This window comes from Haliaeetus albicilla, chromosome 16 (genome assembly GCF_947461875.1).
Source record: "Haliaeetus albicilla chromosome 16, bHalAlb1.1, whole genome shotgun sequence".
NCBI classification, from domain to species: domain Eukaryota; kingdom Metazoa; phylum Chordata; class Aves; order Accipitriformes; family Accipitridae; genus Haliaeetus; species Haliaeetus albicilla.
This window is the reverse complement of record NC_091498.1, coordinates 29,042,532-29,058,869: the sequence shown is the minus strand read 5'-3', so window position 1 is coordinate 29,058,869 and position 16,338 is coordinate 29,042,532. Positions and strand designations below refer to the sequence as shown.

General features: G+C 41.2%; 1 protein-coding gene across 3 annotated transcripts; it reads left to right on the top strand.

Annotated features, from left to right (window-relative positions):
* The first annotated feature begins 413 nt into the window (after positions 1-413).
* DHCR7 (7-dehydrocholesterol reductase) lies at positions 414-9,614 on the top strand. 3 transcript variants are annotated; one of them, XM_069804100.1, is made up of 8 exons: positions 414-547; positions 3,130-3,233; positions 4,096-4,318; positions 5,063-5,153; positions 5,813-6,026; positions 6,497-6,701; positions 7,598-7,729; positions 8,320-9,614. In XM_069804100.1, exons 2-8 carry the CDS (start codon positions 3,136-3,138, stop codon positions 8,782-8,784), a joined length of 1,428 nt encoding a protein of 475 aa, XP_069660201.1. In that variant the 5' UTR covers positions 414-547; positions 3,130-3,135; the 3' UTR covers positions 8,785-9,614. The 3 variants fall into 3 exon arrangements, with proteins under 3 accessions (XP_069660201.1, XP_069660203.1, XP_069660202.1); XM_069804102.1 differs by having other exon boundaries at positions 437-570; XM_069804101.1 differs by having other exon boundaries at positions 454-721.
* Positions 9,615-16,338: the final 6,724 nt, after the last annotated feature.

The following is a 16,338-nucleotide window of genomic DNA, read 5'->3' as shown; positions in this document are numbered from 1 at the left end:
AATTGCCTCCTCGGACGCCGGTCCCCTTTCTCTCCAAAACTTTTGTTCTTTTCAGCGATCTGACTCGAGCCTTCCGAGGCCACCGCTGCCCGCAGCCTGCCTGCTCCTTCCGGCCTTCTCAGGGGAACGGCCACGAACTACGCCTTTCCCTTGCGATTATAATCGCCCTGTGCAAAGCGCCGGTCACCGTCGCTTTACGGGCTCAACCGGACCTGCCCTAACTAGCGGCGCTCGCCGTTGAGGGCCGAAGCCGAAGCCGAAGCCGAAGCCGCCGCCGCTCCGGCCCCGCTCGCACCCCCCGCCGCCGCCACGCCCACTCCGTCTCCTCAGCCCATGGGTTGAGCGCGCTCCACCAATGCGGTGGCGGGGAGCGGAGGGGAGCGCGGCGGGGATTGGTCAGAGCGATGGGGCGGGGGCGGGGCGGAGAGGCGTCGGCCTGAGGAGAGCGGGACGGGCCGCCGGCAGCGGCTGAGGGAGCGCCGCGGAGGTTGTTTCTCCGCGGGAGAAGCTCCGCTGGGGGAAGGGCTGTACCGGCCGGCCGGTGCCGGTGGGTGAGTTCCCCCTGCCTTGGTGAGTTCCCCCTGCCTTGGTGAGTTCCCCCTGCGCCGTCTCCGGGTAGCGGGCAGCCTACGGACCTCACCGAGAGCCGTGTCGGGACCTTGGCGAGGAGCGGAGGGGCGAAGCGGGGCTGGAAGGGAGCGTTCGCGGCGCCGTCGGCTCGGTGAGTGGCCCCTGGCTCCGGAGGTCGCTTTTAATTTGCGTGTCGTCCCCCCCCCGCTCCCGGTAATATTCCCCAAGGTACCCGCGTCCCGCATGAGGGGCCTGGCGTACGGAAAGGTGCTGCCTGTGTGAGTCTGCTGAACCCCTCCTGGGCAGCCTGCTGCTCTGTTCCTCTCAAAACACGGGGATCTGTGGAATGCTGGGTGTTAGCTGGGGATTTTCCTTTGAAATATGTATTTGTGAACAGGTGTCCGCCTTACTTTTGTAGGACGGAATCTAAAAAGGGTTTTTTCCCATGCTTCCACTTGGTTGAGATTTTCTCCAGTAAGTCCGGAGCATGCTGATGAAAAGCATCAAACACATTTATTATTACTGCTTGGAAGGACTTTATGTGAGTGAACTGTACATCAGATACATGGCTTAGACACCAAATGGGGAGAGCTTCCAAGCGAATTGTGTGGTTGGCATGATTATTCCTTTAGCACAGTGTGGGCAGTAATGCAGTACTTCATCACCTAGCCCTGAAGTTTGGACTCAGAGGAAGAATTCTCTCTGGAGTGCTCTGTCCAGGTGATATTTGAATTGTGAATTTTGCTTCAGGCTCTTGTTAAGAAGCTGACTAAGTGAATTGGATTTGTGGGGCAAGGTGTGGTAGCAGGGAGGCTATAGAAGTGACTTATGTGAGAAGCTCCTAGAAGCTTTCACTGTGTCTGATAGAGCTGATGCCAGCTGGCTCTGTGATGGATGCACTGCTGGCCAAGGCCAAGCCTATCAGTGACAGCGGTAGCACCTCTGGGATAATGTATTTAAGGGGGGGGGGGGGGGGAACCTGTGCAACTGCAGCCAGGAGAGAGGAGTGAGAATATGCGAGAGAAACAACTCTGCAGACCCCCAGGTCGGTCAACAAGGAGGGGGAGGAGGTGCTCCAGGTGCCAGAGCAGAGATTCTCCTGCAGCCTGTGGGGAAGACCACGGTGAGGCAGGCTGTCCCCCTGCAGCCCAGGGAGATCCACCGTGGAGCAGATCTCCACCTGCAGCCTGGGGAGGACCCCACGCCGGAGCAGGGGGATGCCCGAAGGAGGCTGTGACCCCGTGGGAAGCCCGTGCTGGAACAGGCTCCTGGCAGGACCTGCGGCCCCATGGAGAGAGGAGCCCAGGCTGGAGCAGGTTTGCTGGCAGGACTCATGACCCTGTGGGGGACCCACGCTGGAGCAGTCTGTGCCTGAAGGACTGCAGCCCAGGGAAGGGACCCACGCTGGACCAGTTCGTGGAGAACTGCAGCCCTTGGGAAGGACCCATGTTGGAGAAGTTTGTGGAGGACTGTCTCCTGTGGGAGGGACACCATGCTGGAGCAGGGGAAGAGTGTGAAGCGTCCTCCCTCTAAGAAGGAAGGAGCAGCAGAGACAACGTGTGATGAACTGACCCCAACCCCCATTCCCCATCTTCCTGTGCCCCTGCAGGGGGGAGGGGGTAGAGAGAATCGGGAGCCGAGTTGTGCCTGGGAAGAAGGGACGAGTGGGGGGAAAGTGTTTTTAAGATTTGGGTTGTTTTCTCATTATCCTGCTCTGATTTCATTGGTAATAAATTAATTTCCCCAAGTTGAGTCTGTTTTGCCCGTGACAGTAATTGGTGAGTGATCTCTCCCTGTCCTTTTGTCAACCCGTGAGCCTTTCGTTATATTTTCTCTCCCCTGCCCAGTTGAGGAGGGGGCGTGATAGAGCGGCTTTGGTGGGCACCTGGTGTCCAGCCAGGGTCAACCCACCACACTAAGGGTTAAGGAAGGCAATACTTGGGGTGTGTTTAGTGGGCTAACAGAAAGCTTGCATTAATAGAAATTGAAGTAGTTACTAATAGGAGTATGATTTCAATGGGAGCCTTGATCCGGAAATATTAGCATGTATTGAGTGACCAGCAAATAGTTCTGAACATGAGAGGTTGTTACTGCCAGCATAGCTGTCTGTTGGATTAGGGTGTATCTGTTTCGGGGAATAGTCCTAAGCAGGCACTTGTTTAAATTGCTCTGTAGAAAGGCAAAACTTGGTGGCAATTGCTGGCCTTTAAATAGGAGGGAGGCATGGATCCCATATGTGGCAAAACACTTTTTTCCCTTTGCATCTTGCATGTAAGTAATAAGCCACATATTACACAATATGGCTTGAAAGAATTTTCCAGTTAGCAAGAAGTTTAATGGATTACTTTGACATCAGTGTTTTGATTATGATTTGCTGAATAGAAGATAATAAGGAATTGGGAAGGATTTTTTACTTCCTATCCTCCTCTCCCAAATTTCTTGTTGTCAGAAGGCTATATAATAGCTTTAATAACTTTTAATTGTGTTTCTCTTCTGTAGAGCCAAAAGAATTACCGAGAACCAGGTGGAGTAATACCATGAGTATTTTCTTTCATACAGGACATCATGGCAGCCCATCAGGAGAAAAAAACTTCTGAAGAAAGAAAACACAAAAGCACCCAAAATGATACTCAAACATCACAAGTCCAGTGGGGAAGAGCATGGTGAGAGAAGCTGATGACCTAATTAGTCACTGTATTTCAAATTGGTTCATACTTTTATAGATGTTACATTCCTTTTAAACTTCACTCTATTAATAACAGATGGTTGCATTGCCCTTCCGTTGAAAGCTCATGGATAATGAGCTCTAGTAATGGATGCCAAAAAAGAGTTCTTGAAGATTTTTAAGATGGAGAGCTTGCCAGGTGGCTTGGGTTTAACAAATCATAAAAATCAGTAAAATTTGTAGTTCCTTCAAGGGCTGAACAAAATGTTTCTTGATATTTGGAAAACGGGCATATATCTGTGGTATTGCCAGCTGACATCTCCTGCTGTAGCAAGATTTATGAGTCATATCCCTGTTCTCAAAGGGTGTGCAAATATTAGTGGAGTATTGTATTGCAGCTGGAAACAGCCGTGGGTGTTTATATGGCTTGCCACTACAGACAGTGTGTGGTAGAGCAAGTTCAACTTCTGGCTGTCCAGGGTCTGTGTTTTCTGTGTTTCGAAGCTTTGCATGATATTCTTGTGATTCTGTTACCACTTCCGACTGAAGACTCTACCAGTTATACCCATGATTGCCATCAAAAACATGAAGGCTGTAATAATAATATGCTTTTGGGAGGGGAGATATTATATATTCTGTTGCTTTGATCAACTAGCATAGTTTTATAACAGTTTGTGGTAAAGTATGTAACGTGCTAAGTTTTTTATAGCTATTTGACCCAAAGAAATGTCTGTGCCCTGAAAACATTTTCAGTTTTCATCCGGTTAATCTAGAAGGTCCACTGAAAACATTGCTTGACTTAATCAAACCACTGTTCTAACTGAAAGCTGGAAAAAAAAATGCCCTGTTTTGGATTACAGGGAAGTGGACTGGTTTTCCTTGGCAAGCATCCTTTTCCTGCTCATGTTTGCGCCACTTATCGTATATTACTTCGTAATGTCCTGTGACCAGTACCAGTGCTCTCTGATTGACCCACTCATTGACTTGTTCACGGGGAATAAACATCTGTCTGACATCTGGAACAAGACTCCTACACTGACCTATAGGGCTGCTGGCATCTATGCCCTTTGGGTCACTTTCCAGGTATATATTATTGAGTTATGCTCTAGATGTAGTGGGTGTTTTTTTCAAACAGCTGTTCGATTAATCCTTTTACACAAAAGATAATGGAATGTTGCACTGGCATTTACTCTTTGGTGTTTCTCGCTTCCCATGGCTTTTTGCAACCTTATGCACTTGAAAAATAAATATGTGGGGAATATAAACAAATATTCCTTGTGTGATACTCCTTGTGTGACATATTCCTCGATGTGGTTTTTAGGAAAGAGCAACTATAACAGCAATACTCATTTGTTTTAAGTTAATACAGAATAAATATATCGTAAACTAACACCGCAGAAGGGGTAATATTTTCTATAGACAGGCACTAAAAGAACATTCACATATGAAATATAACTACATTTGTAAAATATCTTCAAACTTGCCAAACTACTCCATTTTTTTTTCCAAATTGGAAAACAACGTGTAACACAGATTAACTGCAAAATAAAAGGGTAAGGACTTGAATCTAGTTACCGACTGTCCTGCCTCCCCACCAAAAAAAGGATGACAACCATATGTGAAGTATATCTTTAGAATTGTTTCATAGCTTGGATGTATTACTAGTCTAAAATCACAACAGCTAAATCTTGCTGTATTTGCTTATCCAATACTTAACTGAAACTGTCATGTGTTATATTTGGTACATGTATGAAAGGGATAGTGATTTGGGGGGAGGGGGGGGGTGTCTTGTCTGTTTTTGCTGTTAATACATTCTCTCTCTTCTAGGTGTTTTTGTATGTGTTCGTTCCTGACTTCTGCCATAAATTTCTTCCTGGATATGTAGGAGGTGTACAAGAAGGAGCTGTCACCCCTGCTGGTAAGTTCTTCCTTAGAACATATGCACACCATACAATCTTTTAAAACGGTAGTATTTCTGTACTCATAATCTTTATTGACCCATGTGTATCTGGAGGAAATGTGGACATAAATGCTTTCACCTTCTTCATATGTTTACTTCAAACAAAAATACCTATGTCATCTTTTAGAATAAGTTACAGAATTTCTATCTCTTACTGTTAGTAAAATTATTGATATGGCAGGCCCCATACCAGCAATGGAAAAATACAGATTGATAATTTTGGCGCTTAAAATTGGCAGTGGACTATTGCTAGTATTTGACAATGCAGTTGCACCTGCTGAAGCTAAGTTAACCCACAAGACTTGAACAAAATGCTTGATGTGAACTAAATGTGAGAAAGGGTAACTTGTTACATTAGTCAATTTTAGGGGAGATTCTAAATTGACTGTTTTGTGAAGCTAGAGTGAAGAAAAAAACTCAGCCTAACAAAGCCTGATGGTTACAACAGAGTCTAATGAAATTTACAGAAAAGTGCCACAAGACATTTAATTGGGAGGGTGGGGGGAGCGAGGTAATTTCATTAGCACTTGATTGAGCTTCTAGATATTGTATCCATATTAATAAAAAGTTGTATTAATGCAATGTCACTAACATTCAAATTTTTCTTCATATTTTAGGTGTAGTGAATAAGTATGAAATCAATGGACTTCAGGCTTGGATCATTACACATGTGTTTTGGTTTGCAAATGCCTATTACTTCCACTGCTTCTCGCCTACCATCATTTTTGACAACTGGATTCCTCTCCTGTGGTGTGCCAATATCCTGGGATATGCAGTTTCCACATTTGCAATGATTAAAGGCTACTTTTTCCCTACCAATGCCAAAGACTGGTATGTGATTTTCAATAATGAGAGAATACTAGGTAATTGGACATGTAAATTGAATGCTGCACAGAATAATAATGACAGAATATATTTTACTGGCACAGATAGATAGGCCAATATATGACTGTGGTTATTTGCTTTGTTAGCACCAGCCGTTGTGTTTCTTGCTGCGTGCCATGTGACTGGCAGCCTCAGTGTCACAGATATATCCATCCTATCTGTGAGAAATAAGTAAGGTTATAGTTAGACTGTTCAAAAGTGTTACCAAGAATAAGCTAGGGTACGTCTGAAGCTAAATTTTATCTCTACCAATGTAATGCTTTGGTTGGGTCAGTTTGTGTTATCTTGTACAACTTTATGTGGTTTTATGATTTTTATTATCATTACATCAAGCAAATCTGAAATGTGTAGTCAGAATAGTAATTATCTGTATTTGTGTATAACTGCATACATTTCTAATTTTTTATGCTTTCTAGCAAATTCACTGGGAACTTCTTTTATGACTACATGATGGGGATTGAATTTAACCCTCGAATAGGAAAATGGTTTGATTTCAAGCTATTCTTCAACGGGCGCCCTGGTATTGTAGCCTGGACTCTAATTAACCTTTCCTATGCTGCTAAACAACAGGAGCTGTATGGTCAAGTAACTAACTCCATGATCCTTGTCAATGTCCTTCAGGTAAATTCAGAGGAGGAAAATAAGAAATCAATTTGGAAATAAAGTAGTATTAAAGTAGAAAAAAACCTCCTTGCATTGCAATTGAACTTGTAGAGTCTTTCCTGGCCTAAACAGTCTCATTCAGTGATAATGCACTGGGACTTGCTTCTTTGGACACATGTATTCATTTATTTGGACATGTGTATTCATTCAGAGTGCCACCAGTGGCATGGTCATGTCTGCACCAGCAGATTTCAGGGTAAACTTAAATTAAGAAATACTTTTCTGAGCCTAAGCTCTGGAAACAGGCTTACCTGATCTTGAATCCAAAGAGAACAATGACAAATTCCACGGCTTTAGTAGGAGCAAGACTTGGCAGGGGTTTTTCTGAGGGCAGCACTGCACCTAACTGTTCTTGTGTGTGTGAGAGACATGCAGAGCTACAGATGTCTCCACACCTAAAAATAGCAGTCAGGTGCTCTGCTCTCTACTGAAGAGATCCCAAAGTAATAAGTACAGATAATAGTTTGGGTTTATTCATTGGTATTTGTAAATGGAAGCCTACTCAACAGAAGCTCTATTCCCCCTCTCTGTAAGGATAAGACTCTTAAAGCTGAAGAGAAGAAGGGGTGGTCAAATATAAGTATACTTCCTACGTCTATGTCCTTAAGTAGCACACTTGCCTTAGTCATCTTGCTTAATATTGCTTTGTATTACTTATGATTGCTTTATCTGTCTAGATGGAGTATATTTGTGTGATATGTTCCTCTTAATAACCTATTTTTGAGGGGTTAACATAAAAACACAAGTCAGCTTTGAGATCTTGTCACAAGACAGCACAGAAAGATTAGGCAGATGCTGTTAAACAGGATAACTAGTGACAGTGCTGTTATTAATGTGAAACTATTCTGTTTCAGGGTATTTATGTTTTGGACTTCTTCTGGAATGAAGCCTGGTATTTGAAAACCATTGATATCTGCCATGATCATTTTGGATGGTATTTGGGCTGGGGAGACTGTGTTTGGTTGCCTTACCTCTATACTTTGCAGGTAAAAATGGGGTACAATTTGTGTTTGGGCTAAAAGGAAAGAAACTTTCCAGAAATGTTCTCCCCAGCAGTTTGATTTGTATCTTAAATGGTTTCTAGACAGTTTGAATGTTGAGTAACCATTACAACATTCTTTGTAACAATTCACTTGCAGGAAGGCCTACTGTTCCTGCATGGAATTGACATCTTTTCCTCTCATCCTCTTCTCTTGTGCCCTTTTCTATAACTATCCATTGTGTCTCTCTTTTTCTAAATCCTTTCAGTCCCTTTTTGTACTTCTACATGTTGAGGGTTTTTTTGGTGGGTGGTGGTTTGTGTGTTTTGGGTTTTTTTTCCTTCTGTCCTGGTTTGTTTGCATCCCTGCAACTTCTCTCTTCTTCTTGTTCCACCTAAGAAATAGAATTTGAGAGAGAGAAAAATGTAGGATGCAGAGTTTTCTGAAAGTTTTCCACAGTTTTACTGATAGGGTGGATTTTCCTATTTTTTTCTACTCATCTGTTCTGGGTCACTGTAGGTCAAGGGATTAGTCTGGCATCCTGAGCATATATTTCAAGTAAATCACTGATTGTCTCTTTTTTTTCTGCTTCCTAGGGTTTGTATTTAGTTTACCACCCTGTCCAGCTGCGCACAGCTAATGCCATAGGGATCTTGATGTTGGGCTTGATCGGTTATTACATCTTCAGAATGACCAACCACCAGAAGGACCTCTTCCGTCGTACAAATGGCAACTGCAAGATATGGGGGAAGAAACCAGAGTATATTGAGTGCTCCTACATGTCTGTGGATGGGACCAAGTACTACAGCAAACTGATGACCTCAGGATTCTGGGGGTGGGCACGCCATTTTAACTACACAGGAGATTTGATGGGCTCCCTGGCCTACTGCCTGACTTGTGGGTTTGAACACATCTTGCCTTACTTCTACATTGTTTATATGACTATTCTGCTAACCCACCGTTGCATTAGGGATGAACACCGTTGTTTCAGCAAATATGGGAAGGACTGGAAGCGCTACACTGCTGCGGTGCCCTACCGGCTCATACCAGGAATATTTTAAGGCTAACACAGAATCCATGGGAAAGAAAAAAAGAAACCTTTTTTGGAGGTGAAGAGAGTTTATCCACATAGTTAAACTTACAAAAATACTTTGTGAAGGACGCTCATACAGTTCTGAAGGAGAAAAGGTGGCTGGACGATAATCCTTGCTGTACTGAAGGAACATGCAGGCAGACTCTGTTAAAGTAAATGAAATGAGGCACTGAAATGGCCTGTTTTTTTAGAAGACTGTCTTACCTGGAATTTCCCCCCCTGCCCCCTCAAAATTAACTTGGAATTGAAGAAAAGTTGCATGTATTGGGACTCCTGAAATCTCCCAAAGCTGGGAGGAAGCCTTACCCTTCAGAGTAGCAGGGTTCTGGAACCAGTTTCTAGTGACTTAGGAGAGGAGGAAAATAATTGTGTGATCTCTTTATGAAAGAAATTGTATGATGTGGTTGCTTGTGACAGTCATAACCTACAGTCAGTAACTCCCCAAAGGATGTTTTATTGTTTGTTGCTTTTCAAGAGATTAACCGGGGAAATACTGAACTGGGGAACCTCATCCTAAACTGGTGTGTGGGAAGATTTTTATAATCTAATAGAAATATTTGTGAAAGCTGGTATAAACTGGTATAGTTCAAAAGTTATGTTAGTTGACTGCACCAGAGAATACGGTGCATGACCAACTGGGTATCATTTTGATACTGAAACCAAACTTGCTTTGTGAAGATACTGGGCATACATTGACTTCTTTAGTGTGGATAGAAAACTTGGTTCTCTATCACTTGTACAAGATCTTATTTGTAAAAATTTAAGAAATAAATGCTTGGTTCCAAGACAAGTAAAAAACACTGCTGATTTTCCATTCAGCTATTTCTTTTCTTGTTACATAGTTATATTTCAAAGTTACGGGATTCAAAAGGAGCTCTTCAAAGAGTGTAATTCCAAGAGCTGGTTCAAGAATGCGTAAAGGAGAAACAAATAAAAAGAAAGAGGGATCATAGTGTTAACCATGCATCTTGTAATGGGCTTGGTAGTTATGTTCAAGCTGAAAGACTTGGTATTTTCTTATTTTTACACATAAATACACAGATAGTTTTTGCAGTAAGTAGATAACTGTGTAAATTGGTTTCTTGTAGGAGCTGCCAAATCCACGGATCTTTGTGGCAGATTTGAATGAGGTGTGTTGGTGAGTATGTGTTTTGGTTTTGCTGCAGTATTCCCTGAAAGGACAGTTTTGGCAGGAAAAAAGGATCCCTCCAAACCTAGGAAACAAATGTATCTTGTAGCTTGTCTTTGTTTCAGAGCTGGATGTACAAGAGTGTAGGAGATGCCTTCTTGCAAACAGTTCTTAAGAAACCTAACTGTGGCACCAGTACTATCTGTAGACCTCATAACTGTTTTATCACCATGTTGCAGTTAACAATTTCAATACATTAGAGTGTTGTTAATAACAGGAGGAATAATGGCCATCATAATAGCATGCTTACTGGCAACAGATGTATTGCTGTGGTAGAACATTTGAAGTTTGCACTCCTATGAATGAAGAAGACTTCTAATACAAATATGGAAATGGAGGGGGGGAAATCAATGCCAGTTGCCTTTGCTGAAAATATATAGCCCAGTACCTTAACAGTTCACCAAGGGGCAAAGCTTATAAAGTGGCTGATTTGAGAGAACTCAGTTCAGAGGAAGGGAAAACTGAGGTGTGGGCTTCTAGGACTGTTGGACCCCATCAGTCCCTGGCACTGCATTGCTTTAGGCTGCCCCTGAATTTGCTGGAGTAATTGGATAGTTTCTTTTCTCAGCTTCCCTAAGACCCTGTACTTGCATCCTTTTTCTGTGTAGCCTTGGAAATTGCACTGACAGTTTGCTGTTAATGCCAAGGCTATTTAAATATTGCAAGATAATCTGAACTCTAAATCATGGTAGCCTTGCATGGCTCCCTTTTCATGATAAATCCTGGATGATTAGTGGAAAAAATTGCCCATTAAAGACCAATAAAAATATCAGCACTTTAAAAATAGAATTGAGGAAATTTGAAGCAAAAGGGCAGTGTTGTGAGTAGCAAGAACATTATGCATTCAAATGCTTCTTTTAGGCAATTTCTGTTATATCTAATATTGCTCAAAGGATTTTCTGTACTGTCTGACATTGGAGCATGGAAGCCCTTTTATCCATTTCTTTGCAGACTGCTACTCCTGCTGAGAATACTTTACCCTGCAGATAGCCTAGCTGCCGCAAGTGAGAACTCTTTGTGGGCCAGAGTGTTAAACTCATGGTAGGAAGCAATTAGTTGCAAGGTCTTTCAAGAAAGAGGCCATCACTGGGCTGAACTCACATCCTATTTGTTGCAAGGGTGACAGATTCTACTTCTTCAGGCTTGTCTGCTGTCCACACAGATCTTCTTTTTTTTGTTCCATGTGGCATGCAGACTAAGTATATACTGTACGTATACAGGGATCTGCACCTGACTGGAAAAGAAAGTGCTAATTCTATTCAGGTTTGTATTTCTTATAAATGATTTTTGGAGAAGCATGAAAAACATTTTTATCTATTCTTGATAGGTGATGTAAGCTTCATCCTAACACAAGCAATGTGGAAGCAGTACTCTAAGCAGTGTCCAACTAATGTCGCCCTTTAAAACTGAATCATTTAAAAGGCTATCAACTTGCTCATCTTCAGACAGGGTGATGCCTGTGTCACATTTTGTTGTATGCATGGCAGCGCTCTTAAATTTGTTTCCTCCAGAATTAAAAAAAAAAAAAAAATCAATATATATTTTTCTTTGGATTTGTGGGTGTGTATATTAGATTAACTTTTGTCCTGATATTTCATATTTATTTGTAATATGCTGTCAATATCACCTATCAAGCTTTGAGAACATATGTCTCTGTAGTATGCTGGGAATTTCAAATATAGAATTGCCAATATTTGTAAAATGGTACTTATTTAACTTGGGTTATAACTAATGGGAAAATACAGCAAATGCTTCTGGTAATTTCTTGGAGCAGTAATGAAGTAGTTTGGTTGGATTATTGTAGGAAGAAAAGTAACAAATGCCTACTTGAGCGGGAGGGCACAGCAGGCTGAGCAAGTTCCAGATGGCCATAGATCTACCTAAGGGGGGGAAAAAATAAAATCAGAATTTTGTGGTGTATAACCATTATAGATGGTCACTATTCAATCTACAGATGGAGGGGAGTGGGGAGAGAGGATCTTCCAATACATACAGGGAGGGAGGATGCCTTCCCACATTTAAAACCCCTGTCACTAGATGGCATCACGATACGATAGCGTTTTTGAGATCAAGGCTCCACCTTTCAGCATAAGGATGGTTAATCATTTATAACGCTTGGTGCAAAGCTACAGTTCAGTTTATTCCCATGCAGCCTGCAAGAATGCTGACACAATTCAATGGTGGACTATAGCATACATAATGCATTTAGGCTTTAAACATGTTCATAAATATGTAAACTCCCTTTTTTAAATCTATACCTCTGAGCAATTCAGTGACTAGTCCAAAGACCTGTGGTTAGAACATAATGAAATGTGATTGCTCAGTTCATTTTATTCAGACGATATGAATGACAACAGAAGTACATGCTGTTGCCTCATGGTGGCAGCCACAAAATATTTTCTGCTCAAAATTATCAGTCTAAGTTCTGATCGTGTGCTAACCTTAACCTAAAACTGCACTGGGTTATTTGGTTATTATAAATAATGCCCTGTCTTCACTGGAGGTTGAAAGTGATGTGCAGTTGAAAATAAAACTGGAATAGTTTTTCTGCTTGAACTCGTACAGGAAAAAAAAGCCTAAATGTGTGTGTCAAATCAAAAGGGGAAAAAGCTCTCTTTTTTTTTTTTTTTTTTTTTTTTTAGATTGCAGATATGGATCTACTGTATGGCAACTGGACAGGTAATGAAACTACTACTTTTTTTTTTTTTGTAGATCTTATATGTATTAATGGAAAACTGAACAGTCATGTTAATCTCTGCCCTGGCTTTCTTTTTAATGCCTTACAGATGTCTCCCTCCTGAAATACAAACAGGCTTAAGTTAGCAGCTGAACAAAACTTTTCAATTGTGACTATAAAAATGTTTATTGCCCTTTTTTACTGGGAGTCAGGAGTGCTTGGGGAAATGTTTAAGGCAGGTGCAGCAGTTAGCAAGAAGAGAGTGGTTCTGTTTCTTCTGTTTGTGTTACTGTGGAACGAGATAAATGCTTTCAGGACAACCAGCTGAGAGTTTTCCTTATACTTCCCTTTTGCATTATCAGCCATCAACTATAAATTCAAATAGACTGACTACATGGAAAGAATTCATGCTACTGTGATTGCAAAGAATGCAAAACTCCAGGATATAGTTTTGACATTGAAATGAACAAAATTTATAACTGCAGAATTTAATCTTGTGACATACGGTAACATTAAAACAAATTTCTCTAGTATGATGAGGGCTTCAATTCTCTGACTACTGAAATACTGAAAGAATTGAATCAAAATAATTTATTTTTCCATGACTCGTCTTAAGCTTTGTACTTAGATTAGCTAATTTTTCTGTTAATAATCTCCCTTTGGGAGGTGATGCTTTAAGGACTGTAAGTCCAAAATATTTACAGCCTGGTTATGTGAATGAACTCATGTAATAAGTACATTGACTAAGCTTGAGTCTGTCCTTCTTTGACCTACAGGCAAACTTAGTACTCCAGGAAGCAGGACAGAAACAATCCAAGAGGACAATGAAATATTTTTCATGCTACGTAAGTACTGGGATAGAAAATAACTAATGCATATGACTGTCTTGGTGTGATATGCTTCACACTGCAGTAGTATTTGCCCCAATTCAGTGGTGTCTATAACTATGTATCCATGTTCATCTCTCTTCATTGAAAAAGAAAACTTACTATCAATTTCAAGGTACTTAGAATAAGGCCCTTAAAGACGTGACCCAAGTACATATTAAGCAGTGTGTTAATTCAGGTCAGAATTTATCACTTTATTATGTGTGTAAAATTAACTGCTCTTTCAAGAGATACACCGCTCTGCAGACAGGAAAAAAAAAATGTACTGGTGGAGGGGAACACATTTAACTGTTCACTGTCTACAGTGGGTGGTGCTACAAGACTAATCACTTGTGAGAAAAAAATGGGTATCATTGCTAGAATTTCAGTTGTGCTGAAAAATTAATATAGCAAGCAAATGGCTATCGTAAACTCCCCAAATATCTTGAAATGTGCCCATTCTTTTTTCTTAAGTTGGTAATAAGTAACCATCTCAGTGTCTGGAAAGTATGTTTTATTGTAATGTTTGGCTTTCCAGCTGGCATATTGTAGTTACTATTAAGGATCACTTAGTCATGGCTTTCCTCTATAATGCTGCAGGTTGCATATCAAAGAGCCCTTCCCCCTGTAAGTCAAATATAAGCAAGGCTTTGATGCAGTCATTCAATGTACTAGGCAGTCCTGAGCTCAGGTGTGGTGGTTAAGGAGAAGTGGTTTGCAACTGTGGTGTAATTAGGTGGAGACAGAGAGAAAGAGAAAGGAAATGGATGCTCTAGCATTGAGGACAATTATCAGATGTTGAAATGTCACTTGCTTCTGACATACTGAAGTGTTTTCTCTATAACACTATGTTACTGGAGTGATGCCTCCTCTCGCGATACTTACGTTTGCTTATGTATGAAATAGTTTTCTAAGCATTTCTAGGTCTGTTTTAGCCTGAAAGTGTTGTAGGTTTTAGTGTGTAAAACTCCAGCTGGCAAAAAAGACACGCCAGGGTTAGAAAGACACCAAAACAGAGATGACAGACTTGAGTAACCCTTGCGCAGTTGTAGCTGAAAGGTTCGTACTACCACAAACTAACTAGTAAAAATCTCAGCTCCTGTCAGTGAAGAGGGCCCCTTTTTTTCTCTGAGCAAAACAAGTGTCAGCTTTTGATTGTATAACACGTGCTTGTTGCTACCCTCTCTGGAAGAGAAAAAAGCAACAAAAATAATATGTGAAATGCACCTAAGAAGAAGATAGCTCATGGTAATTAAGCAAAATCAAGCATGAACGTGGGATAAATTAATTTTGATGATGTTAACATTCAAAATATTGCAGCCGAAATGCACAGTTTAATACAAATTACCAGGAGCAGTACATTGATGTTCTACAATTCCTGGTTAAAACTCTGTCTTCTGGGTTGTATCATACATGCTATGAAGACGGCACTTGGCTTGCTATTTTATTGCAGTGATTTCGCCTATGTTTTAAGACAAGACCAGTAAATACTTTTTTTTTTTTTTTTTTTTTTTTTCCCCCCTCCCAGAGTTGCTTCTGTTTAGCATAGCTCTATTCTTCTAGTTGTTCAGCTGTGTCAGTGCTTCCAGCAGAGCTGGGTAGCCTGAGTCTGGCATTTCAAAACATACATGTATTTCTATCCCCTAGAGTTCAAACTGATGTGACAGAATAAATTCTGTCCTCGGTTATACTATGCAGTTCCTTATTTTGGATTAGCAAAGCTTCTCTGACCAGTAACAATGAACTACGTGTCTTCTGTTGCTTAATATCATCTGTTCTGTAACTGCAGTGGAATTGCATGAGGCTGAATTGACTGATTGCTCCTACACTGGTTTTATGCTTTTTGTAGTTAGTGAGGTAAATGAAGTGGCTCCCTGTGGTGATGAGATGAAGTCCTACCATTTGAACATAAGCCACAGCTATAGGAAATGTAGACTATGCACATGTTCTAAATGTTTCTCCTATGTTTTTTAAGATCCATTATGGTCAGCCACAAGGAAGTGAGGCTGCTCTGAAGTAAAACTTTTACATTCTCAGATAACTGTTCTGTCCTGATGCCAGCAGTTTTGTGTTTGAAAAGTAAAAAAAAGTCAAGTACCTGAAGGATCATGCTTCTAATGCAACATACAGTCTTGAGAATCTAAAAATTAAGAGGAAGAAAGAAGAGTTGTGCCATTTGGCACTGCGTGGACATCAGCCTGATGGTTCTGGGATGATCCGAGTCTCTTTAGGCAACATGGTCTTTATTTGTTATCTGTGGAGAGCATAGGAAAGAAAGTGCTTTGTCCCACTGAGTTGTCTTGCTTTCTAGCTGAAACACTCATCGGATCAGGACTTTCCTAACCATAAAACTGTCAGTTCTTCTAAAACATGGTTTTATTAGTTAAAACTCAGACAGCACTGTGATACATGCTTAGATTTGTTCACGAAATGCTGGGAAAGCTGTACCCACAAGCCAGTACTCAACATATCTAGTTTTCTTCAGTGCTTTCATTATTTGTGTGTCTTTTCCTCACTTGTTGAGTGCCACTGACTGTGTCCTGGTTTTTAACTGCCTTATAGACAACAGCTTAATAAAAATCCATTTTTTTGTTTGGTGCTCTTCCTTATATTAGATGGAAAGGGAGTTACATATTAAACATTTTGAGAATAAAAACCCCAGCATTTCAACTTCATGCATAAGCATCTCCAAACTGTACTTTTCTTGGGGGTATGGCATGCTGTTTTATATGAAGTTTAGAAATCTTCCCTGAAAAGAAATCTGGCTCTGAATAATGTGCACAGGCAGTC